The sequence below is a fragment of the Kryptolebias marmoratus genome, linkage group LG14 (assembly GCF_001649575.2).
Source record: "Kryptolebias marmoratus isolate JLee-2015 linkage group LG14, ASM164957v2, whole genome shotgun sequence".
Taxonomy (NCBI): domain Eukaryota; kingdom Metazoa; phylum Chordata; class Actinopteri; order Cyprinodontiformes; family Rivulidae; genus Kryptolebias; species Kryptolebias marmoratus.
Genome location: NC_051443.1, coordinates 17581560 through 17608238, shown reverse-complemented (window position 1 = coordinate 17608238; position 26679 = coordinate 17581560). Strand labels below are relative to the sequence as shown.

The 26679-nt window shown below is 40.5% G+C and overlaps 1 protein-coding gene across 1 annotated transcript; it reads left to right on the top strand.

The window, feature by feature from the left end:
• The first annotated feature begins 36 nt into the window (after nt 1-36).
• lrrc75bb (leucine rich repeat containing 75Bb) lies at nt 37-26679 on the top strand. The gene is made up of 4 exons (XM_017410527.3): nt 37-569; nt 6070-6198; nt 8659-8771; nt 23867-26679. The coding sequence occupies exons 1-4, from the start codon at nt 123-125 to the stop codon at nt 24471-24473; spliced, it is 1296 nt and encodes a 431-aa protein (XP_017266016.1). The 5' UTR covers nt 37-122; the 3' UTR covers nt 24474-26679.

Genomic DNA, 26679 nt, shown 5'->3' with positions numbered 1-26679 from the left:
GAGGTGGGGGGGGGAGGGGGGAGGACGTCACTCAGACAGCCTGCAGACACACACGTTGTCACGCTGTTGCATCTTTGAAACTTTAAAAGATTCTTTTTTCTTCTGCGTGTCGCCACATCTGGATGCAGCGTCGGTGTGATGTTTGGGCTGCGTGTTGTAAAAATCCCCCTCACTTCTTCTTCTTCTTCTTCTTCTTCTTTTTCTTCTTCTTCTCCCACTCCTCGCGCCGACAGGTCCTCTCAGGAGGAGGGATCATCACCACCACCACCACCACCACCATGGGCTCTAAGTTAACCAGACAGAGAAGTCTGGATCTTGAGGGCAAATTGACAAAAAGAAGGCGCCAGAGGCGTGATCTGAGCGGGGAGGGCGAGAAAAGTGGCGGCAGGAGCGGCGGAGACTTCTTGTTTACCTCCCTGATGCTCAGATCCGACAAGCTGCCGGGGATGCTGCGGAAAACCAACCAGAGCCCGTACGTCAGGAGGGTGGCGTGGGTCCGGGAGATCCAGAGGCTTCTCCGGGAGCAGAGGATGGAGCAGGCAGGGGAAGTGCTCAAACTGCTGAGAAAGGTGGGGAACGGGGGGATTATTATTTTCTCATTTTCGATGTGCTATAGGATGCTCAGCCAAGTGAAGTTTGCCTCTCATAAAAACTTTTCCTTCTTTTATCACTTAAATGCATCTTTTTAAACAAGAAATTCGACCCAGTTTAACCTGCATTTGTTTAAAATGCATGATTTTATTGAATAATTGGAGTTAAATGTCATTTGAGATCTTTATTTAAAATGGCATTCGGTGCTACATAAGAATCCTTTATTTAACTACAGAAAAACCCCACCTGCCATAAGGATCAGACTCCTTTTGTTGGTGGCAGTGTTGATTATTTCCTAAAAGTTAAGGTCTTCTAAACATTTACTCCTAAATTTTAGACTTTGCACCCATGCAGACTTTGTGTCATCCTGACTAAAAGGTAAAAGATTTCAAATCGATCTAAAAAAAACAAACAAAAACCAAACCATGTAAAAATGCACTCAATGTCTAACAAAACAGATCAGTGAGTATTGGCTTTCGGACCAAAGCCACAGAGGAAAAAAGTTGATCAAATGAATACTAAGCTGTTTTTTTTAACGTTTCTTATGTAACATTTTAAACCGAAAAGGACGATAAATATTCAAATCAAAGCAAAACGCGGCACTTAATCCAAACCGATGCTTTAATGTGGTATTAAAAAGCTCTACTCTGTCCCAGTTGCACATTATGTAAACACCCTTCTTTTCACCGTCCTAAAGCTAAAAAAAAAACTGAGGCTTTCCTGTCTTGTTTCATCTCCTGTTTAACATCTTTGCTGGTGACGATCTGACTTTGTGGAGATTTATTTGAAATAGCAAAATAAATGAGCTACATAGATGTTTTTTTTAAGCTCAGCTTGAGTTCAACATTGCTTCTTGGCAAATGCGCATCAGTCAGATTAACATATTTTTCATCAAGAATGTTTATGATATAAAAAAAATAACAATATTGATCATACAGATTTGTGCAAATAAAAATTCAGATGCAGGGGAAACTGAAAAAAATGAAACACAATGAATTTACATCTTATGTTGAGCTTTATAAAACAGATCTAAGATTAATTTTATCTTCATATTAGATCTGCTTTATAAAGCAGACTTCACAGTCTAAGCATGTTTACATATCTTTTAAAGCAGTCCTGCAGTCGCTCATATCTGAGATGTGATCACATATCTGCTTCATAACTATAGATTTCCCCATAATTCAGCGTTTAAACTGCTCACGAAGCACCACAGCTCTCCGTCGCTCGGTGGGGTGAAGCCAGAGGACTGCTACGTTGTTTGGGCTGAAGCCAAGTGTCTGACTAATAATACTTCAAGATGGAAAGGAGAGGAGGAAAAGAAAAAAAAAGGTTGCAGCTCTCCAGCAGTAAGGCTGCTTTCCTCTCAGGGATGGATGAATGTGGAGATAATCACCTTGAGATGGCAGATGCAGGAACTTTTTATTTTTTTATTTATTTATTTTTTCCACATAGAGGAAGTCATTACAAATAGGAACCAATAACACCAGCCCCTGTGCTGCATCTCCATCATAGCTCAAACTTCCGGGCCATTAAGTTAATTATTTTGGGATATTCTGGATATTAATTAGTAAACAAAGAGTCCATGTGTACTCGTACCAGTAAAGCTCCAGACATATTGTTATCGTTGCACAGCACATAGTATTACTATGCATGAAGATGGTTTTTGGAGCTTATTTAATCTTAAATTTGGTGTTTTTAATTAATTTTTTTTAATAACTCTTTATACATATTTAGTTACACTATAAACTAGGTAACAAACTTAGCTAAAGATCTCAATTACATATCATCAACTTGTTTTTTTTTTCCCCTCCACTATTCACAAAATTTTACAAAACAGTCAACATTAATATGTAACAGGTAACATTTGTTATTCAGATTGATGCTAAATAAACCAAAAGAATCAACTGCAGCAGAACTCAGTTTGAATTATTTTATTATTTGCTGGGGAAAAAGCCTGAGGCAACAAAACGGTGCTTGTTTGTGGTCTTGTTTTCAGACAAATAATGAAAATAACATGCTATCAGTGTAGAGCTGTCGACTCTCGTTTTTTGTCAGCTTGACGTCCAGCTTCAGTTTTGCTAATATCCATCCATCCATTTTCTTCACCTGCTTTTGTTTCTGGGTCGCGGGGGGGAGCTGATGCCTATCTCCGGCGGTCATTGTGCGAGAGGCGGGGTGCACCCTGGACAGGTCGCAAGTCCAACACGGCGACAAACACACATAGTCACTCGCACCTTGGCCTTACATTCATGGTTTTTTTAGACAGCGGGAGGAAACTGGAGTACCCAAAGAAAACCCACTTATGCACAGGGAGAACATGCGAACTCCACTGAGTTTGAGGCACACCTGCCACCTTGTTGTTGTCTGTCTGTATTTTATAGTAGCAGCTGTCCATCTGCAGAAAAGATGAACGGGAATCAAACTTCCATCCACCGACTAGCTAAAGATCTTCTGTAGTGAAAAGACATCTTTTCACAGTGGTGTCAAAATGGGGTTAAATGACACAAAAAGAGATGTAGGGGTAGTGTAATGTGATTCAGTTGTATATTTATGTGTGATAGATAAACATGTACAGGCCTGTAAGATAAGAGTCATGTTTTGTTGTTTTTGCTGAAAAGGATTTTTATTTTGAGAACCCTTCTAAGGACTGAAAAAAGGACTTTTGGAGCAGGAGGGTGTTTGGTGTCAGTTTTCAGCATCCTGGAAAAATGTAGCCCAAAAAAAATTGTGTTTCTGCTTCACTGGGCTTCCCTGTGGCTGCACAGATGTGTCGTGCATGGCGATGTCATCTGACAGCCAGAGGGTCTCTGGTACAAATCCTGGTTTGTCTTTTTGGTGTGAAGTTTGCATTCTTTCCTCGTGCATGCTTGGGTTTTCTGCAAGTACTACAACATCCTCCCACAGTCAGAATCCCACACATTTATCTATACGTGGTGGTTCTAAGCTGATTAGATGGTAGTATGTATGGTTATGTGTCCCTGCATTGGTTCTGTATTGTTCTGGAGACCTGAACCCCACTTCCCCTTTTATCATGCTTGTCTCCTATCCTTCTAAAAAGTTCCACCTTTCTGTCTTAAGCTTCATTTTTTTTCCATCATGACAAAGCAGTTGTTATGTTACCCCTTCGATCTTTATGTTATTTAATAAAAGGCCAAACAAGAAATGAAATGAGTAAGAACTGGAGATGGAAGGTCCTCAGTCTGACAGCTGTGGCATGTTTCTGTGGGATGGGATTTGTTGCGTTGCTGGATTTTAATGAAGAGCGTGTGTGGGACGATGCTCTGCTGCTTTGAGATCATCTCCTCATTCAGACCTTTTGTGACGAAGCAGATGAAAGATGCGATACGCTGCCGTAGCGGGGACATTTTTAGTGGAATCTGAAGGCGCACTTGAGCACACGGGGATCCTGTTAAAGAGCAGAACATCTCATGCCTTCGCTGTGAAGAATCAGTCGAGTTAATCCATCAGATCTGATCTCTTTGTGTGTTTCTAACGAACCTTTCATCTCCCACATTCTGACGCTGGATATGACACACCGCATCAACAAAAACAGCCCTCCTTTGTTTCAGACATAAGGTCCTCTCAGTTTGAGGTGTTGTGGAGGATAGCCCAGCGTCAGGGAATCCCACAGATCTCTGCTGTAATAAATCAACTCAGAAAGCTAGAGGAGGAGAAAACGCTGATGGGAGGTTTTTTTTTTTTTTTGTCTCTGTGTGCCCCAAAGCGTTATGGCTGTCAGCATATATAGAAAATGTTTTACACGGCTTTAGCCTCCAGCCTGCTGTTTGAAAAGCTTTTCAGTTCATGCAGAGCTGGCAATATTTATTCAGCCTTTGTACAGTTTCACTACAACAAAAACAAGTGGATGATGAGTCAATGGAGCATGTTTTCCCTCTTGTTTTCATCCAGGAAGATGTCTGCACCGAAACAGGAGATCCTTTGAAGTTTTTATGAATAAGAAGAAAAAAAGATTTGCATTTTCTGCAAAAAAAAAACACACTGTGTGAATGCTGAGCACTGAGTGACTTCTGAAATTTGTTGAAGAAGGTAAAAGTGAATTGTTAAAGTTTAGACAAGCAGAAAAGAAGCAGAACGAAGCTTAGACAAGCAGAATGGTGAAAAGGTGCAATAAGTGTACCGATAACTAGAAGCTAAAATGAGCAGGGCACTAGCAAAAAGCTAAAACCAGCAAAACCATAGCTAAAAACTAAAAAATAACAAAGCAGTAGTTACAAGCTAAAATTAGAAAAACAGTACCTACAACCAAACACCAATAGAACAGCAGCAAAAAGATAAATTCAGCAAAACAGCAGCAATACTCTAAAATGGACATAAGAGCAGGTCAAAGCAAAACCGTAGCTAAAATTTTCAATTAGCTAAATTGTAGCTCAAAGTTAAATACAGCATAAAAAGACAAAAACAGAGCGAGTATGCTCAGATATTTATTTTAAAGGACAATAATTTGAAGGACTCAAATAGATCTTGGTGTGGTTCTTTAAGGGAAAATGTTGTAAACAAAGATAAATATTTTTAAAAGTAGAACGCTATTCCTGATTGAGCTGAACGGTTTGATATTTGAATGATTAAAATAGCACAAAGTATATGGAAGAAGTTTGATTGTTAAAGAATATATGGTAGCAAACAGGAAAACAATAAATGCAGCTTTATGCCTTAAAAAGATCTTTTATTGCTTTTCCTGCTAACCGTTCAGCTTCTGATTGTGTTTTCTTCTGCTCAGCTTCATGTTTTCCTTCTGTTGTTGTTTTTCTTTTAAATCTTCTCACTCCTGGAAGCATTACCACAAGAAATATTTTCAGTATATAGTATTTACATGAGCGGCGCAAATAGAAATAGTCTGAGCGTGATATAATATCACGAGCCTCTGGAGATGCGTCCCTGTTCCTTTTATATATATATAAGAATTTTTTTTTTTTAATTAAACCACTCTGCTCTTCACACGATCTTTGAGTTGAAGACAGGCGCATTCAGCTGGAATCAAAGCGTATTTCTGAACAAATTGTGTAATGGTTTTGTTTTATGAAAATGATAAAAGACCTGTGGGAGGTGCAACAGCTGAAAACTGCGAATCAGATTAGAGGAACCAGCCTTTCATTTCCCTTCACCAGAGGGTAAAACTGGATTATTTGAGTAAATAAGAAAGAAAAAACTAATCTTAGCTCACTTGAGAACTTTCCCCAATGGTTCTAATGTTTTTAAAGGATGTATTACGCTTGCAGAGATCAACTCTCATCTGTAATCGACTGCAGAGGGTTTTAACTCGCAGCTTCGATGGCCTATCAGCTCACAGGATGATAACAGGGCCAGATAAATAGAGGTAATAAAGAAAGCTTAGAGATCCATTCTCGATCTGTCTTTATTAAAACCCGTCTGAGGTTTGTTGTGCTCGGATGTGACTGTTTCAATCAGATAAAGCTCTGCCTAAAGTAAGACTCTCTTTAATCTCTTCTGTTCTCTCAGGATTTGGGACTCCAGGGATCGTCCCTGAACGACATCTTGTACAAGAACGCAGCTTTTCTCAACCTGGTGGACCCCATCTCTCACGAGCTGCTGCTCAGCCTCGCCCGGGACCTGCAGTGTCCAAAAAGGGTACGAACCTGCAGTGGTCCGGCTTGTTGCAAGTGGCACATTCAAGTCAGTCATTGGGAAAAACAGCTACTCATTACCAGAGTTCATTTCAGTACAAAGGGACGGTCACTGCAATTCAAACACTGTCTAGCTGCAACGTTTTGCCAGCTTTATAGCAAGTCTCATGCTGTAATGGCATAATTATTACCCACCAGCATGAAAGGTGGGCAGTAATGTAATTGCATGTGTGTGTTAGTTTGTCTGTTATCAAAAAAACTCATTGTTTACTGAATGGATTTCATTAGAACATTTTAAAAAATAATCATTGGCTGTACAGTAGGAATTGTGTATCAGCTGTTCTTTAACACTTACCTCTTTACCATTTTGTCTGGTTTAGTTGGGTTTATAGGTGAGCATGAGCGATTGGTCTGCGTTACTGTGCTGAAGAGAGCAGGTTCTGGTTGGCCCGATCAGTACCATCGAGGGTTTTGCATCTGAGCAGCTTTGGCACGAACTGAGAGGGCACTTTGAGGACTTTGACAATTGGCTGTTGGCCAGTGGAAGTCTATTTTTGTCTCTTACTGTAGATGAAGGACTGTGGGAAAGATGTGAGGGACAAAAAGAGAAGCCATTAAAGTTACTTAGGATGTTGGTCAAAGAAAAGGAGAACTAAAAGGCCCATATTTCCTTGAAGGAATGCATATCACCCCCTTTTCTTTTATGCGGGCATTTTGAACCAAGATCATCCTGTGTTGAGAAATGGCAGAGTTGTAGCAATTTTGGTCAAAGCTTGAATAAAACATTTGTAATTTTGCAAAATCTAACACGATCCGTTAGTGCTTTGAGTGAAAACTGTGACTATGAGTTACCACCATGCCAAGTTTTAGCTCAATATCTGTAAAGTTCACTGAGTTATGGACATTTTTGTGTTTTCCTAAAGTGGCTTAGCTGTGGCAAACATCGGGATGACTCCAAAAAGTTAATCAGTTTTCTATGTCAACCCGGTGATTAATTTCTGAAAGTTTTATTAGAACAGATATTTTGTTTCCAGCACAGTCAAACAAACACACTCTGTTTCTCTCAAACACAGACACAGACACAGACGTGGGGAAAAGTTAAAGTTATTGAAATGATTGTAAACGCAGCAGTAATGGTTCAGACCTCTTAACATTATCAGATTTCATCAGTTCTTATGAGCTGAGGTCAGAACACTGCAGTCAGTGAGAAAATACAAGTGATTCTTTGAGAAATAAATGGTGTTTTGTCCAGACTGCCAGTCGGCTCATTCACTTGCAGCGCAGCATACAAATCAGGCACGTTTAAAATTCAAGATCCATTTTCAATTTGAAATATGTGGCAAAAGGCACAACAGCTCAGAGTGGCTGAAAGATTCAAACCCAGCAGCTAATACAGTTAACTTCAGGGAGGAAGTTAGATCTTTAAAGGGAATCAAAAAAAAAAAAAAGAGCCTTATAAAATTCTTTTTTTTTTGTTCATGTACCACACAAATATCACCTGTTAGACACTCCCATCTTTTCTCCTTTTGCAACTAAAGCTCCGGAGTTAGAAAAAGGAAAGCGAGGAGCTGGCAGCAGTGTGCTCCTGACGAGTTGGCGACCCGTGGCAAGTCAGACGTGACGAGGATGTAAAAGAGGCTGAGGGCTGAATTTTCAGGCCTGGCAGCCTCCACTCTGGCCTGCATTTCCCAACACACTGATATTTATTCAGATCATACCGTCGAAGACATATTGTGAGCTAAAACAAGCATCGTTTGTGAACCGTGAGTCATCAGTTTAAGGGCGGTTAATTCAGTGCATGCTTCAGTTTGGGGCTCTCGGATTTGGAGAGCCGTGATTAATGGTGCTTAGAGTTACAGTACCGCACGGCGTGTGACTGCAGCGAGCCATCCAGGCCAAACAAGAACACTTATTGTAAATCTGGATGTGCTGCTGTAACATCATGCTCAGTCATCCGAGAGGCTGAGAGAGCAGCACTGAATATGTTCAGGCCCGTTCTTTTTGTCAGCCAGGAAAAGAAGTAGCAGCAGGAATGGTTAATCCTCTTCGGGTACATTGCCCCGGTCTGTTTAGGGTTTTTATTCTTGTCCTACCACATTGTCTTTTTCCTGTTGTCTTGTTGTGCCATGAATTAGATTCCACTTAAAGACAAAGAAGGAGGAAAGTCAGAAATTAAAAAAAAGGAAAGGGTGCAGAGATGCAGAAATGAAAACGAGTGATTAGACATAAAGGTTTAAAACTGAGCATGAGAGAAAAGTGTCTTAATTGCAGCGGCACATCTGTTACCAGGTCACCAAGATATCCGAATTATGTATTATAGCAACCTAACTTTTCAGAATACTTCATCCCAGCCTCATAAATCCTGTTTTATTCAAAGCCTCCTGTTATAAATGGTGGTTCTTCAAACACAGTTCAGCTGATAATTGTGTGTACGTGTGTGTGTGTATGTGTGTGTGTTTTGCAGGAGACCGACTCGCTCAAGTCCACCAACAAGATATGCCGCCAGCTCATTTACCACTTGACCCCTCACTCCAAGTGGACGAGACAGAGCGTGCCCAGGAGGAAGTCTCAGGCCTGGTGAGTGTGTGAGAGTGTGTGTGTGTGTGTGTGTAGGAAAGAGAATGTGTGTGACTCCATGCAGTCATTACCCAGAATACTACCGCATAATAAATGCACGCTCACCAAATCAATCTGTGCACCTCGAAATCTTTTCTTAAAGTAAATTGGGAGAAAGTTGTTTCCTTAAGTGTCATTTCACTTAACAGTTTGCTTTCTGCCAGCCTGTTTACCCCGTTAAGCTTTACCACACAGCCAGCTTCTTAACTATCAATGGAAAATATCTTATTTCTTTTAGCTCAAAATATTTCTGATAGCAAATTTTACAGATTGTGTTAAGATCTAAAGTAGAGATGAGCATTTTAAGCAATAACAGACTTCAAATTTGTTGATAATTGTCCAATTTTTCTTCAAATATTCCAACAAACAGAGGCTTCAGGTGGAGAGACGTGTGGTCAGGCTGAAAACCTGCTAAACAGCTTTCTGCTTTGAACTAATGGGAAAATCTAAGACAGCTAAAGAGACTACCTGAAATGTTAAACTTGAAGGCTGGAGCTCAGAGGTGATGCTTCCCACAGCAAAAGAGACTTTGAAAATCAAGTTGTCAGCCGTCTTATTCAACTGGTCAGTATCTAATTAGCTACTAATAATTTCTTGTTGCTCTGAGGTTTGATGAACCTGAGCCTGGAGGTGGTTAAAAGTTATTCCTTAGTTTTGTTGCATAAGAAACACAGTGACTGTCATTAACAGGCTGCAACGTGGAGATGTCTGCATCTTATATTCCGTTTTTACTTCTGTCATTAAAAAACACCTACATCAAACTTGTTATTAACAAGGTAAAAGAAAAAAAAAGAAAAGCCTTGATATTCAGAGGAGGAGGCTGTAAAAACATATCCTCACCGTGAAGTTGGTACCATCCTGTCAGAGTTACGTAAGCATGGTGTTTAATTGTGTGACAGCACCACACTCTGCTGACATAACCACACAATCCACTTCAAAGACACAAACCAAACAGAGACTCGATCAGCCATGCCTCTCGTTTGTTAATTGAAGTGAAAAAAAATAAAAAGAAAGAAAAATCAGGTCATACCTCTGAGGACGAACCGCTGAAAGAAAAGAGTAAAAGTTTCTTATTGAGACATTTTATTGTGAAACTGGTTGCTTACTCCAGTTATTAAACTTTTTTATTACAGATTAATCACTCTAGCTCAATTACACATTCTTTATTGCTTTATCTTTAAAGTACTTGCAAAGAGTCAGTTCAAACATATTTTAAACCAAATATACAGACTCTGAGATGACATCATTAGATCATTTTTTTTACAAGATTCCTTTGCACCAAGAAATAGTTGTATTGAGCTGAACAAAACACAATTGGAGACAAAGGATTTCAGATCAGTTGGTTAAAGAAAAACCAGCCCAACTATTAATGAAACGAGTCATATTGATAAATCTTTCCTAATCTTTTTGAAATCTGAATTAATTATTAAAAACTAGCATTCCTTGAAGGAATATTAATTGCCAGCCACTTTGCTGGCTAAAGTTTTAAACAAAGACTTTGTGCACTCTGTTAGCCCTCAGAATATGAGTTGAAGATAACTCTTAGCTACTACCACACCAGATTCCAGCTCAGTATGTGTAAAATTGACAGAGTTAAAGCCATTTATGTGTCTGCTAATGTTTATTAGCTGTGGCGGTAATCTTGAATCAGGGTGACTCCAGATGTTAATGAGTTGTAGATGAACATCCAATCAATACTCTCTGAGGGTTTCCATAAAAAGCATCCAGCGGCTCATAAAATATTTTGCTAACAGACACACGGGGTTGACTCCAACAGCCAAAGTTTTAAACAAAGACCTTTGGGACGTGTAATGATCTGAGTATGTGCTGAAAATGGCCGCCACACCAAATTGTAGCTCACTCTCTGAAAAACTGAGTTGTAGCCATTCTGATGTTTGCTAAGGTCAATTAACTGTGGCGGCCATCTTGAATTGGGTTGGCTTGCCCACCTTTTATGTTGGCGGGCGATAATTAGGTCGACCTTTAAACGAGATTACTGAAGTTTTTTAAACAGACATAATATCTGACTACGGGCTTGAAATTACTTCAGCTTAGTATTATTTTCTTTGACAGAAAACTGATACATGTTCTGCGTTTTACTGGGATACGTTCACACTCAATTTTCTGCAAGCAAGTTTAATTTCCAGTCTGAAAGGACTGTGGCAACAACAGCACCATGACAAGTTTTTATTATCCTCGGCTGAGCTGTTCTGAAAAAAAAAAAAAACTCCTGAAACTAGACACTAAGTAGAGCCTAAGATGACAGTCGACGCAGAGCACCAAAGGTCAGACCCTCACCGCTCGAACCCGCTCTCATTCTGCTGTTTCACTGAAGTCAGCAATGTTTCACTCCGGTTGTGCTGAATCTGTGACCCAGCTGGCACTCACATCCTCTCAGCAACAAGCACTTTCATCTCATTCGTTTTTACTGTTTGGTTCTCACATGCCACCAGCAAAATTGGTTCCGTTTAGAAAGCATAAACAGACGGAAAGATGGATGAACAAACCAAAAGGTAGAGAAAACTCAACAACGAAAATCAAAAGAATAAGAAAAAAGTAAGAAAAGTATCAGATTTTGGCCATGTTTGCCCATCTTCCTCAGAGCTCAAGCAGCCACAAAGATATTATTATGATGTTAAGGCTTAAGAACAAAATAATCAAAACAAAACCCTTGGCTTTGTTCAGATGACACCACCTGATATTCCAAACTAACATAAACAGGAGATCAGTAAGTGTGATATAAATGACAGCCCAGTTCTCACTCCTTCAGCTGAAGACAAAACAGATGTTTTAACAGATGCAGCAAGATCACTGCTGGCTTTGCTGCTGGAGCTCCATCTTACGCCTGCAGCCTCTTTAGGCAGCCAATCAGCATCCAGCTCTTCATTTAGTCCACCAATCACAGCTCGGTGCATGCACACTTAATATTACATACACACACTTTATCATAGCAGTCATCTTCTTAGTTTTAGAGCTCTTTTTTAAGTAAATAAATGAGTTTACTTCACTTTTTTATATATTAAAAGAAAAAAAACCTGTCACGTTATAATGTAAAACAACAAGAAGGACACATTTTATGCATCATATGAAAGAGTTGGCAAAACAGGAACGATATTCCATACATATTCACTAACTGAGAGAACATTCAGTCTGCACATGTTAATAATTTTACATTAACTCAGATTTTCCAAGTCTTGAAGCCAAAAATTGATTTACAAGCTTTGAATTTATTGTTCAAACCGTTGCATAATTTCACTACTGAAAGCTGAAACCCACGGTGGGGTGTCTTTGCTCGGTTTTTAATCGTAAATGAGACTGTAAATATTAAGTAGACCTCAGACCCGAAGCTTCAACGTAGTTCTTACCTTGCTGCTGTAGGTTCAAATATCTTATAATACGCTTAGCTGTAATGAGTTATTTCATGATGTAATACCATGATTGTGTGCGGGAGCCCCACGTCCGTAGCGCACAAACTCTGGTTCCAAAAATACAACATGGCAGCTTTGAGTCCCAACAACGGGAGAAGGCAGGGACAGTTGGTTTATTGTCTGTGTTGTAAAACACTTGTTGCAGTGGCTGGTGACGCAGCAAGAAGTATCTCTGAAAAACAGTTTCAGTGTAGGATAGTTTTCATTGGAAGAGAAACATAAAAAAATTGAATTAACACGTTCTTCATAGTGGATCTTACAGCATTAAGAACCAGGTAGACCTGCTTTGGTGGACAATCCAAATCTTCGACGAAAATTGCCATTTGTAGCACGTAGGCTGCTGCTGTGAGGTCAGTGCACCCTGTGGAGCAGCAGATTTAAAAAAATAAAATGCACCATGTCTGGAGTGAAATGGGAAGAGAACAACACTGGAATGAAGCAGCCAGCAGGTTACTTATATTCAAGAGAATAACAGATGCAAACTATAACAAAACTCCTCCTCAACTCAAGTTACGTAAAAGGTACGTTCTCAAAAATAAAACGACATTAAAGCCTCTCCAATAATAATAATGATCAGGTTTTCTCCCGAGCAATTAACCCAGATTGAAAGATTTTTTTGACAGTTTGAGTTAAGTTCCCACCCCTGCCTCTCTGTTTGGTTCAGAATAACACTCAACAACACAACAACGCAGAGACTCCCCGCGTGCTCATTAGCAAGCCTTGTGTCTTTCACAGCCAAGCCGCCACGCAGCAGCAGCTCAGGACTCACAACGCCGCTTTCTTCCCCTTTTCTTTTTTCTCCAATTGAGCACGATGCTCTGAAAACATCTTAGAATATAATTAAACATCAGAGCACAGTTTGCACACGTCTCCCTCCCGCCCTCTCAAATCCTGTTTCGCTGTGTTTCTTTCCTGTCTTAGCCTGTTTCCTCCTCCACCACCTTTCAGTTCTCCCCCTTCTTTTTTTTTTGTTATTTTCCCAAGTCTGGACCCTTAATTCCACCTGTTTTAAATCCCCTCCTCGGATTGATTTTCCTCCGCTCCTTCTTGCAGGAGCCCATTTTGTTCAACAGTTGCCACACATAGCAGTTCTGCAGTTTGAGCTAAGACTCTTGGGGAAAGGCTCTGTCAGAAGACAAGATAAAGAAAAAAGAGGGTGGAGAGACGGCAGAATCACTGCAAGATGGCAAATCAGAAGTCTCGTTTTTTTTTCTCCTTCACTTTGAATAATGCTTGAATTTGATTTGCCACCATTTCTTGGATGGGAAAGCCCGTCGCGTTGCTTCTATCTTATTTTCCCCAAGAAGCGAAATCGAGAAGTCGATCTGATGGAGCCCTGCTCTCCATTCCAGAGGCTCAAATCAAATTGTTTACCCGACACGCAAGCACGTGGTTCGCAAACGTTTCACAAGAGAACACATAAATCACGATCTGAGCTTTATTAGCGGGTGCCTGCTTTGCTTCTCCGACACTGTGAGTGCGGGGCATGTGTGTCACGCTCAAGGCAATTTAATTTCCCTCTATAGCAGCATAAGCCAGGTTTCACAGACGTGCAGCACTGCGGGATTCCCAGAGGAAGTTTTAATGTTGTTGTGATTGCTATTGAATTTCAAATTAATGAAGCTCGTATGTGTTATTAGACTAAAATTGCCTTTACAGCACATTTCGGAGATATTGGACTGAAACTCGAGATGCTTTTTCATTACTTGTCTTGATTGTAAAGCAATACCCCAAGTTAAAGCTTCTGGTACAAACTTTGCCAGTGCTTTTAAAGAAATTACTGCAGGTTAAGCAGCATTTCTTCTTCTTCTGTTCCTTGAAGACTTTTAGTGTGTAGATAAATCTGAGAAGTACTCGGCCTTCTTCAGGTATCTGAGTCAGCGTTTAGCGTCCTGTTTCAGCGGCGTTCAGTTAAACTGGTGTCTTTGTTAAAAGAGTGAAAGGAGGGCTGGCAGTGACAGCTGGTTTTAGCAGGTGTCATTAGCTGTAGGTGAGTGTTGATATTCTGTCTGAGTCCTGATAACTGATCCAGACCTCTCACCGCTCAGACTGAAGTCCTTTCCTCCCACAGTTCACAATGTGAAGGCTGTCCAAAAGTCATTTCAGTTTACATCAGGTCTGATCGTGACTGAAAACCAGGCTCCAACAGAGTGCTACCAGCTCAGCTCAAGGGTTTAGTTCAGATTTGTCCAAATTTGGAAATTTGCTCCCCAAGGAGGCCTTCTTCCGAGTTAATTTGACTCACCAATGAGAACTTCTCCTGTTTTTTTGGTTTTTTTAAGCTGGATCTATACTTTATGCATTGTGTCATTTTCAGATTTTAAGTGCCAGGGACACTTTCCTGGTTTCAAACCTGCAGAACTCTAATTCATGTTTAACTTTAACTATGGTAATGCTTTTAATCACCATTAACAGTTTATCAATCATCACTGATCAACTCTGTGAGAAAAGTACAAGATTTAACTGTGTACCAGATTACTCAAAACCTTATGAACGCATTTTCATGAAGTTTTCAGGAAATGTCAAACTTGTTACAAGGAACAAGTGATTAAATGTTGGTGGTGATGCAGGTGAGGATTTGGATTGCAAATGTGCTTCTAGTTGGACTTCTGTCCCAGAACATGAAGCACAGACGTGCAGAAGTTGGCCCTCAGATGTGTAGATTATTTGAAAGACTATATTATAATTCAAATCATGACACTTTTTCCAAAATCAGATTAATGTAGTGGCCAAGCCTAAACAAACAAAACCAACAATTATGGTGAAGTTTATGAAAGATAGCATAAAAATAGTCACATTTGAGCTCCAATAGTGTTCTGGATGAAAGTCTTCATCGCATCATAACGTTATTTTTATTTATTTTTTATTTTTTCCTTGACAAGTGACAGTGAAAACCTGTAGAGAAATCTCCACTTAAGCTATAATTGGTCACGCAGTAAATTTTTTAGACATCTCGTTTGGTGTCCAAAGGATTCTCCAGCTCCACTTTTCTGTGGTCTGCTCAGTCTCATTTACGCCTACTTTTCCTCCCCTCTAACCTGTTATTTTGAGCCGTCACGTGAATGAGCAGGGAAAAAATTATGTTTTGAAGTCATGTCTTCTTGCATCTTCACAGTTCTTAGTGTTACGTTGCTGTTAAACAAGCTAAAGGGATTTCGAACAGCCAGGACCGGGTGAACAAGAAACAAGAAGACAATGTGATGTTACCTGAGTAAATGTGTACTTTTAAAAGCTGAATTAGGGTATTGAGTTGTCACAACGTTGACTTTTTGTGGTATGAAATAATGTGCAAGGGATGGATCTGATCTATAACTTATATGAGATCCAACTTACATCCATTACCTCAACCTTCAGTATAATTCAAATGCATATTTCGAACAGAATGTGCGAAGAAGGAAATAGTCTGTAAATATTTTTACTTCTTTCATAACACATTGGGCCTTTGACAGTAGTTTGTGAATGTAATCTGATCAGAGCTGCTTCCTGTTACGCAGATGTTGCGTCATGTCCAGTAAAAAGGCACGAACAAACTTAAACAGATGGCGCGGCCACTCGTATATCATCTGGTTTCACATACATTTATGACTCGTGTTTCTGAATCCAAATCGCCCTCCTGTGTGTGGTTAACCTACCTGGCTCCCATCAAGCCTTACCTCCGACTGACCTACGAAATGCAAACTCCAGAGGCGAAGCTTTTAACGCTGACAAAACAAGAAAAAGGAGCATTCGAGAAAACTGGATTTGGCGGTTTCAGTACAGACAACTGTTTTAGGCAGGATCTGATCAAAATGTCTATAGTTTCTTTGAAACGTGCAGGAAAAAATGCTCTAAAAAGCTCTAACCCCAACCTAAGTGCATCAGACGTAGCAACAACAAGGATGCAGATGCCTAAACCACGTTGCTCAGCTTCCACAAACCTTTTCGAATACTCCATTACTTTTATTAGCAGAAGGCATGAACAATAACATACCACATACTTGACTTTGCGGATGAATGCATTTATAGAAACAATGCAATACTTATGATGATATAATCTGAAGTTTGGAGAACCTTGTCTCCTGATTGGTCGAATATTCTCAGCATTCCCAACAACCATCCACTGGAAATGTGCATAAACTATGGCAGCTATCTGGCGACTGACCAGTTTCAACACTTCAGCAGCTGAGGAGAAGCAGTTCACGTCAGCAAACAATTTTACTTGATCTACCCCGTAACTCAGAGCGTAGGGAAAATATAAGAAACCATGGCTGAAAGAAATGTTGATGAGTAACGCTGGGAGAAAAAGGGTTTGGGTCGCCTTTTGTTTAACCTTATTTTTAATTTCTATCCTTGATTAAATAGATTTAGTAAGGAAATAAATAAATGGTGTTTGTATTTAGTGTATTGGTGACGAGGTAAGATGTTCTACATAGAGGAAACAATATTATTAGGTATGATTTCTAAGTTAACTTCCTAATTTCCCAAGCAGGGAGGAGGGAGCTCTGTTTATGAACCACTGACTCTGTATAATACCATAATATGGTTTTACAGCTCATGTTATGAACACTGGCGAGTTGGTCTGTGGTCATGTTTCCATTCAGACATGAACAATTTTCCTTTTATTTTCAGCTTGCTTTCTGTTTGACCTCCACTTTTTAATAGAGATGCTAGGATCAAGCCACCATCTTTGTCCATGAATAATTGAGGGCTTCCCGCGGAACAAACTGGGATCCTGCAGGATGAGTGGGAGGAAGGAAGATATGCGCTCAATATCTGTCGCTCCAGTCCTCAGGGCGTATAATGAAATAATTAGAATGATTAAATGCATTAACCGCATATACACAGGAAGAAAAAAAACAATCTCGTTTCACTGAGAGGAGCTGAGCCTGTTTCAAACACTCATTGATCGAAACTGTAAATCTGAGAGAAAACTGCTGCTGGAACAGGAATAAGAAGCGTTGTGTTTTTGATCTGCTGGGTTTTTTGTTCCTTTAGGGCGGATGCAGATCTCTCCCCATCATCAAACTCCCCCCCTCTCCGAGTTTCATTTTAATACTGGTTTCGTAACTATGCCTTGACATAGTGTTAGCAGAAACGGTCTCTGGATGATATACAGTTACGTAAGCCAAACTGTTTTCCCGAAGTGTTCTGGCACTGTATTCTTTTCACCTAAGCGTTCAGTTCGTCACATCAAATCAGATCCCGGGAGAATCCATCGCTCGCCTGCGGAGCGTGCATCAAATTTAACATGCTACACAGCAGCTGTGATGTGTATTGTAACAGGAGGCTTAGTCATAATTGGCACAAAAGCAAAACTATTCTGTAGTCTGGTTTAGGTTTTATCAGTTTTGTGACGTTCATTTCACTTTTGGTGTTTGGGGGGGAATATTTCTTGTACTTTCTTTTTTGTTTGCGACTGTTGAAGTAGGTTGGGGGGGGTTTTGCAAAAAGCCTCTGAGAGTTGTGTGATGGAATAGCTAAAAGCCATGGAAGGTTTATTGCACTTGACAGACCCAAGAGTCCTTTTCTGTTCTTCTTTTGTCCAATTAAGACTTCACTCTCAGACCTGCAAGAATGACTGATTAGGACGAATCTTTAGTGATTTAAGTCAGAGATTTGGGAATTTAACCCGTTGTTTAGAGCACTTTGTTCCTTGGTTTCTTTTTTCTTCCCCTTTCTTTTGTTAAGGAAACATGCGGTGTCAGTTTACACCAACATGTTCCCAAACTACAAACTAGAAGTTTCTAAGAACTAAGAGACTGAGCTGGGGTGTGGAGACGCTGCACAGCCCAGAGCTGCTTCCCCGACGATGCACAATGGAAGCGGCCTTAATCAGCCCATCAACTAAATGTTTCACTGAAATTTAATCCAAATCCAAATGAGCTTGGAGGCTATTTTTTCCTTCCCAGATAATGCGTCATTATCCCCGTGAAACTGTAGGACACTGGATGGTGGCTGCTATCAACGCTATAATGTTTCCTTACATTTTCAGCAGAACCACAGTATCAGTTTGACAGTTAAATAGTTGAATAAATGGCTAATTTGACTCTTTGCCCAGAATACTGAGCGAGGATTCTCTTTAAAATGAGCTAAACTGCCCCAAGGCACAAGAACGACATATTTGAAGCTAAATTAAACAAATTGGTTTGGATGTCAGGCACTAAAGCTGGCAGCCAGGACAAAACAGAGGCATTTAGAGGAGCAGCACTTCACTGTTTCACTTCTCCAAGTTGACTTTGTACTGTAGATCTCTATGGGCTCTCTCCTGGCTGAGCCAGACACCCACCCGTGTATTATACAAATGGCTGGAGGCAAAACAGCACAGATCGATCCGAGGAATAAACAAGTCAAGACCAAAGATTTGATGAAGCAGACATTGATCAGCCCATGTTGTTCTTGTAAAAAAAATATAATCTAAAAGAATGCGTGTTCTGAACTCCATCAGCCTTCCTTTAACCCTCCTTTCTCCTCAGACCTGTCGGGTTCTGGATGAAGAAGGGATTCGGTTGCTTTCGAGCGGAAATTGATTAGCAGAATGCTGAAGCAGGGAGGCTGCAGAGTACTTAACTTTTGTAACATCAAGAAAAACAGCTAGACTGAGAGTGAATGCAGAAATCAATAGTGGTGCCCTTTAACAAAGGAGCGTTAATGTCGTCTGGAGATGTAGATCACAGAGCACATAACCTTATATATACATATGTTACAAATAAAGACATGCAAAGAGCCACTGGCATGGAAACTAACGTTGCAAACTGAACATACTGATGAACGTCGTAGAAGAGTCTCGTTAGCTGAACTCAATCCGGTGTGGTTGAACAGATTAAATTCAGGCTTCGGCTGCAGCTCTAAGAGACGGCACTGTTGTTTTATTAAAAGACACAGTCGCAGGTTGTGTCTGACATGTCATTTCCTTAACTCCGATTCCATGCCACATCCCCTTGATGCTTTATGTCCTATATCGCTGAGGTTTATATAACTATAGAGCCACAAGGACTCCTCTTCATCGCATAAAAGTTAACAACATCCCAGAGGACAGACAGGCTCTGAAAAGCAATTAGACAGTCAGCGTGAAGCCACATTTAAACCACCAATAGTTCGACACGTGAGCCTCAGTTCTGATTAGATTCCTGCGTGGTTATATCAGTTGCACCTGAGGATATCAACGAATGGATTCCTTCCTGCTATTTGCTTTTAAGTGGCTCTGCAAAGACGAGAAGATCTTGTTTGCATCTTGTTTATGTGGATACGTTTTCTTTTGAAGTTACTGATGCTTCGAATTAGTCCAAGAGGAAATGCTCCGCTGCCTAGGAGCGTGGCAGCCACATCTGACAGGGCGAGACATTTAGTTGTTTGCATTGTTTGCTGCTAATGAAGTACATTGTATGCGGTGGCTTTAGAAATGCTATCTTGGCTCCTGCCCTCCAGCCAGATGAGCAGCCCGTGGGTGGAACTGCGTCCACGGAGCCCGGGGGCAGGAGATTTGGAAGGAAATCTGAAGTTGTCTAGGCTCCGTCTCATTAAAAGCACATTATAACTCACGCTTCCCCTTGCACCACCCACTCAGCCAACACTGCCTGTCTGTTGAAATTGTTTTGGGTTTTTTTTTTTCTGCTCAAACTTACAGGTGAGATGGAAAAAGGCTGCGGCAAAGGAAGGAATCCTCTTAAATAAGCCGAAAGAAAGGTTTTATAGCTTTATTACAGTGAAGTGTACCATGGCACAGAAATACCCTCAGAGGAGTAGCTGAGTGGGCAAATATGCTGTCCACTTTCCCAGATTTTTCAGAAGCTAGACAGTTAAATTTTACAGCTGGTACCAGTTTGTAATGAGCATTAATTAAGAAAATATGCAGGATCAGTAAAGGTCAAACTAACATTTGTATCAAAGTGTGAGACTTTCTCTCTTCGTGCAATGTCCTTCTGCTTTTTGTTTGTCACAAATAAATTAAAAATACTTCAGTGCTGTTCAGTTTTAAATGCTGATGGTCATTTTTCAATATGCTATGAAACTAAAAAGAAAAAGCTTGCAGTTTAAATTTTCTCTCACAGCACTCATGTTTCAATGAGTGTAAAGTGTGATAGTGGCTGAATAATCGTTTTATTTCTATTTTCTTTGAGTGCTTTTTATTATCCAGGAATTCAACAGGAAAAGCCAAAGAAGTGTCAGGGAAACAAGGTCTTTATTATCAATATCATCATTTTATCATCATCTTAGGGGCCCTCGAACCCCCGGTCAGGAATTGTTTGACTAAATGGTTGAAGAAAACTGAAATGAATATCGCTCCAAGCAGTATGTCAGCTTGATCTTGTCTGGAAGCAATAACAGAAAAAAATACATGTTTTTTTGCACTGTGCTCCAGAGGTTACATGATACGTTTTTGGGAGCAAGTTCAGACGTGAAATTTGGTAAGAAATTCTAAATACACAAAACATTCTGAGAACGAAAAAATGAATTTGGCAGGACAAGCCGATTTCTAAAGCAAATGTATCATAAACTAATCAGTGAAATACAATTTGACTTTTTATGTCTCTCCCATTAATTAGCTCAGATCCACTCTAATTTCTTCTTTTTTCTTTAAAGATGTGACTAAGTTTAGTGAAAAAGGTTGCTATTTGCCCAGTTTGAGAATGAGAAATCTGCACAATGTGGGAAATGTGGGTTGGTTTGAATATAATGTCTGCTAAGACGTCCAAAGTGTGGCTTTTTGAAACTTAGGGGACCTATGATGCAAAATTCACTTTTTGCAGGTTTTTGTACTTCCATTTGGGTATCTACTGCTTCTAGAAACAGTCCAAGCGCAAAAAAAAAACACCCAGCTGTTTTTAGCAATAAGCAAATGTTTTCTGGTGTCTGCAAAACGATCTGTTTAAAAAACCTCAGGATTGTTGCGTCACAATCTCTGTTACCTAGAAACCCCAGCCGAGCCCAGCCCCTCACCTAGCAACCCAAGTGGAGATCCGCCCACTTTATTACAATAAGACCGTCTCGTTAATTCTGTTGGTTTTACCGCTGAACAACAACTGGAAAAGGAAAATGTTTTGTTGTCTGGTGCTGCTGTCCCGACCCACTACCAGTCGGGTTTCGGATCCACTTATTGCCGCTCTCCTACTTGACAAATGTTGATTCGGAATCGCTAAGTGCCCCTGTCCCAAAGTCAGAATCCTCAGAGTTTGAATTAATAACAATATAAATGTGCGTCAGATCCGCAGCGTTTAATCCTTCAGAGAGTTTTTATGTTTTTTAATGTAGTGCGTTAGTGGGGTGTCGGGTGTTGGAAGGGCGTGGCCAACAACAGCTTATTTGCATAAAAGTCACAGTTAGGATGCTTACAGTTCAGATGTAATGCCTTAAAATGAACCTCAGTTTGACCTGCTATAGGTTAGTTTAGAGTTAGTGTTTTCCTTAGATAATCTCCAGATGTGATCTTATATTTAAAATCAGTTGCTGACTTTTACCGTATTTGTTACAAAGGATAGAAACAGCTGTCAGAAATTATTCAAAATGATTTTGTGAATGTTATGACTGTTCATGTTGTCATTATGTCCATGTTTAACTGCGTTATTAGCAGGTTTTGTATATTTAAACTGGCAGTACAAGACTGTAACAATCATTTTGTGGGTCGGGAGCCAACAAGTTTGGGAACCACTGGTTTAAAAGGTTCAACTCACATACAAGAAAAAAAACCTTTAGGGAACTGGTGGCAATCTCTGCAAATTTGAAAACATTTTTCTACATATTTCCAAGACATAATGGGCTCTATGTTTGGCCAGCCAGATTATATTTCTTGATATTTTAATCTTTCAGCAATTATGAAAGGTCTGGGTGGCCAAATCATCACTTTGATTCCAAACCCCTTGAAGTGAGCCGTTTAGCTTCAGCAGATCAAGTTCAGCCTCGGAGCAACAATGAGACTGCACAAGAAGAAAAGAAAAGAAACGCAAGAGGCCAAGAACCACGAATAAAAACAGAGAGCGAGAGGCAGGGAGCAGGAGTATGGATATGAGTGAGGGAGAGATGAATTATAGCCAACTCATGGAATCAATAATATTACGAATCACTACCCCGCCGCGCTGCAGATCTGTTTCTTTCCCATAACCAAGCAGAGGGGGTGACAGATGCAAAGATTTATGACAGAACTGGGAGCAGAGATAAATGCAGAGAGAATCCTCACTGTGCCTGAGGAGGCAGAGGGACGAGGAAAGGCAAACAGGTCGGAGAAAAAGGGAAAAACTTGCCCTTAAACAGGATATTTTCCTCCTGTTTGTCAGCTTTATAAAAACAACTCTCCCACACTTCTGCCTTATTTTCATTTGCCTGACAGATGCCCTCCCTCTGACTTCTCTCAAGTCCAAACAAAGAGGACTAATATGATACTGCAAGCGCTGCCTTATGGTGCTCCTATACATATTTAACTGCTTTCTAATATAAAGGGTATATTTTACTGCACATTGTACAGAAGCAAAAACACTTTTCTATAGATTCACCTGTTTTAACCAACACACCATGCTAACATCATTTTGTCTTCTTGTTCAAACTCTCTATTTTTAAAAAATACAAAAAAAACCAGGAACAGGAAAGGTTTTGGTTTTGCAGAGGATACAACTCTCCAGTTAGCATGCTAAATGTAAAGCCAATGCTAGCAGGAAGCTAAAGGCAGAAAAGCAGCTGCCGTCCAAAATTTGCTGTTTTGCACCAGTATTTTATACGACTAAATTAAATTTTAAGAAATTGTAATAATAAAAAAAAGAAATTAAGTTACATACATTATTGTATATTGCCTGTGTTTTAAAAAATGGCATTTAGGAGTCATAAAATATGTAAGATTTTACTATTTATTTGATTATAAAACCAGCGGCAGGAGAGCTGTGCATCTTTTGACCATTTTTATTAGATGCTGGCTAACTTCAGTGCAAGAACAAGTGATTACAACAATAAAATATCCCCCTTTTTTTAAAAAAACTCCTACCCTAAAGTGGCTGGAATTCACAACATTTCAAACAAAAGTGACCTGATTTTCCTTTTACTGAATGCATGTTTTTTTTTCTTTCAACAACACTTCAAAGTCCCTATAAGGAGGTGAAACTACAACCTCAATGACACTTTTGTCACCAAATCATCGCTAATATGGAAGCGTGTTTACTTTTGCATCACCCACGCTGTTTTGATAGAACTCTAATCTTTTATTTTTTATTTAATTCTAGTCTTTGATGGGGATTTTTTTTTTTCTTTTCTTCTGAGACTAGGAGACGTCTTAGAGGTGACACCCGAAACAGAAAACAGCTGCTGCTTTTCCACAGATGACTTTCAGAGCAGGAGACAGAATTTGTTACTCAGGCGGCTGAGACTAAGACACATTTAAATGTAAATTCACCTTTCCACATTATTGATCGCTTAACTCTCCCCGCCTGGTGGATGCTGTTAGTTTTTTGCACACTTTGCAGTTCCCCTGTACTTGTGGATAGTGTGGCACCCCATTATAGAGCTTTGAAATCGATAACCTCAGTATCATTAAGTAAAGATTGCTTGTCTTTGAAGAGGCCACTGCCAGTGCTGAAGACTTAAAGCACCTTTGATGCTGTTTGCAAGAATTTGACCTATTGTGTATGAAAGACTCCTGATTATTGACTGTTTTTTATTTTATTTTACCAGCCTGAAGACCACCCTGAAGAAGCAGCTTTCGGGTGATGTAGTCAACCTGTCCGGTATCCCGCTGTCTGGACGTGACGTCCACCGTGTGGCCTTCTACCTTCAGAACAGCATCGACGCCGTCTCGGCGGTGGACCTGAGCTTCACCGAGCTGCAGGATGAGAGTTTGCGCCTGCTGCTGCCCTGCCTGAGCTGCCTGCCAAAGCTCACCACGTTAGCCGTCAACGGCAACCGCCTGACGACCGCCATCCTGAAGGACCTGACGGAGACGGTGAAGGATCCCAAGCGGTTCCCCAGCCTGGCCTGGATTGACATGGGCAACAACCTTGACATCTTCACCGTCCCGCAGCCGCTGCTCGTGGCCCTGCGGCGCCGCTTCGGCCTGCGCAGCAGCCTCCCCACCATTTACGAGTACAACGAGGCGTTCAGGAGCTACAACCCAAACATGGAGACTTCGGTGGAGGAGCCCAGTCTGTACGAGGAGGGGGATGCGGAGGAAGACGTTAGGGGGGAGGAGGAGGAGGAGGAGGACCGACTGGAGCTTCAAGCCTGGGGCTTTCGAGAAGAAAACATGTCAAAAAATGTACCGCTGCACTTCTGTGGGAGGTGATGGCCCAGGGCTGCTTTCCTTCAGCTTTCCTTCAGACTGGCAGCTTCTTGTATCCCCAGGTCTGGCCTGATCTGTCAGTGTGGCAGAAGATGCTGACGTTGACCCACACGTTTCTGAAAATAACTTTCAAATGAGGAACTATTGTGCTTCCCGATGGATGCTCAGACTGCAGCAGACAGCTCTGTGTTTGTACAGTCAGTAAGAATAAATGTGTGGCTTGATTCGACCTTCATTTGTTCAGGGAAGTTAAGCTGAACGGGTTTTCCACCAGTGCTCCGTGTTCCTAAAAACTGTGGGATTTTTCCGACACTGAACCTTCCCATTATCTGTAACTGTCCTGTGGAGTGGCCGGGGAGAAAGTGCCTTACACAAGGGCACGTCGGCAGAAGCTGTTTAAAGAGAGGAGGAATGAAGTCTTCACACGCTGCTCCACATTTTGTTCGTCTTTTTTTGACCTATTAAATGCATTTCTTCAGTTTTTTTAATGAAGCTACACAAAAATCCCCCACAATCACAAGGCAAACGTTATCAAGAGGTGCAAATAAAATCAAGTCTTTATTGGTTTCATGCCCAGTTTTGGTGTTGCATCCTAAAAGATGCAAAAAATAAAATCATCTAATTCAAATAATTATTCCATAACTCCAATGTATGTGTGTGGGGAGGAAGAGCCACCTCATTAAAGCCACAGCTGAGCACAAACGTGGGAATGTTCTTCTCAGACAGGATTTGGTTGTTGAATAAAGTTACGGTGCAGGAAGAAAATAGAACAATCCTGACTGAGCTGCTGAGAGAAGTAAGGTTTACTTTCCCAGGTGAACCTGGGGGAAGTTTTAGATCAACATGGAGATACAGCTAAACAGCTACAGATTAAGATGTGCTGTCTAAACTGATTGAGGTCAAATGGGTTGGGTTTTTTTGCACAAAATGATATGAGCTTTAGGGGGAAATGATGCCATTTTGTAGGATAATGTGCAGGAACACTTGAAGTGGCCAAATTCACAAGTGAAGAGTCAGAATAAAACTTGCTAGACACTCCAAAATCTCAACTTCTTCTACTTTACTATCAGACTGTAATGTATCAAACTGCAGAAAACCTGAAACAGTCGAACATTTTCTCAAGAAACACGGTTCAAATTTGTGTTTTTCTTTAGTTCTCCTTCTTCAGCTTCAGTCCTGCTGACACATTTCTCTTTATAAATATCCAACCCAAGAAAGTGGTTCATTTAATTTCAACAGATGTTTCTTTTTTTTTTGACATATGTTTTCAATCAGGGCTCAGCTGCAGCAAGATTTGTTCAAAATGTGCTTTCAATTTTTCAAACACATGATTTATTCAGGTTTTTATTTCTTTTTCTTAATAAACGAAAGGCCTGGACACAGAGCGTTAAAATCACGCTGGATCCAGCCTGATTCAGATTTTCAGCGGAGGTGCTTTGGTTTGGAGTGATGCTGCATCTGAGCAGTGAGGGAGGCCTGCAGACACACCCGACGTCTGAGCGTGAGCTGCTGATGAACTGATTACAGCTTCTGTCAGGCCTCGTTACGCTCCTTCACTCCCCGACGGTGACCGGAGTATCTATTTTTTTCTTAGAAAGTAGATCATTTTCTGCTTTGCGAGTGATTCAATTTATGAATCTGACTTGAAATAGCAGGAAAAGAAGTGCTCGTTTTTAAGGTTTAAACAAAATCCTCTAAGACCCGACTTATTATTCGAGAAACAAAAACCTGTTTTCTTGTTGTTGTTTTTTTGTTTTTTTTGGGTGGGGGGGGCAGGAAGCTTGATTTGTGCGTTTGTGTACGTTTCTATGAGAGGGTAATTAGAGTGTGGGTCTGTGTGTGTGTGTCGTGGACCCGCCGAGTAAATTACTACCTTTGATCGCAGTAATGTAATGTTTGCTCATTTGCACTTTAAGGACGACTCCGTCCCCAAATACACACGCTTTGGTTTTATTGTGAGTTGTTGGCACAAAAACAAACTGCTCGGTCACGCACACGCACACACACACATACACACACACTGGAACGTAAATGTTCCCTCTGAACTTCTGTCATTTGCAAGTGAAATTATTAAACTTACCAAACTTCATGGTGAAAAGAATTAATCGTGAATCTGCAAGGTTTTGATAACGGCTCGTGGGTTCATTTTTTAAAGTGGAATGGTGTTGCATAAAAATAAACTTAGTTTGTATAATATGAGGTGGGGGGG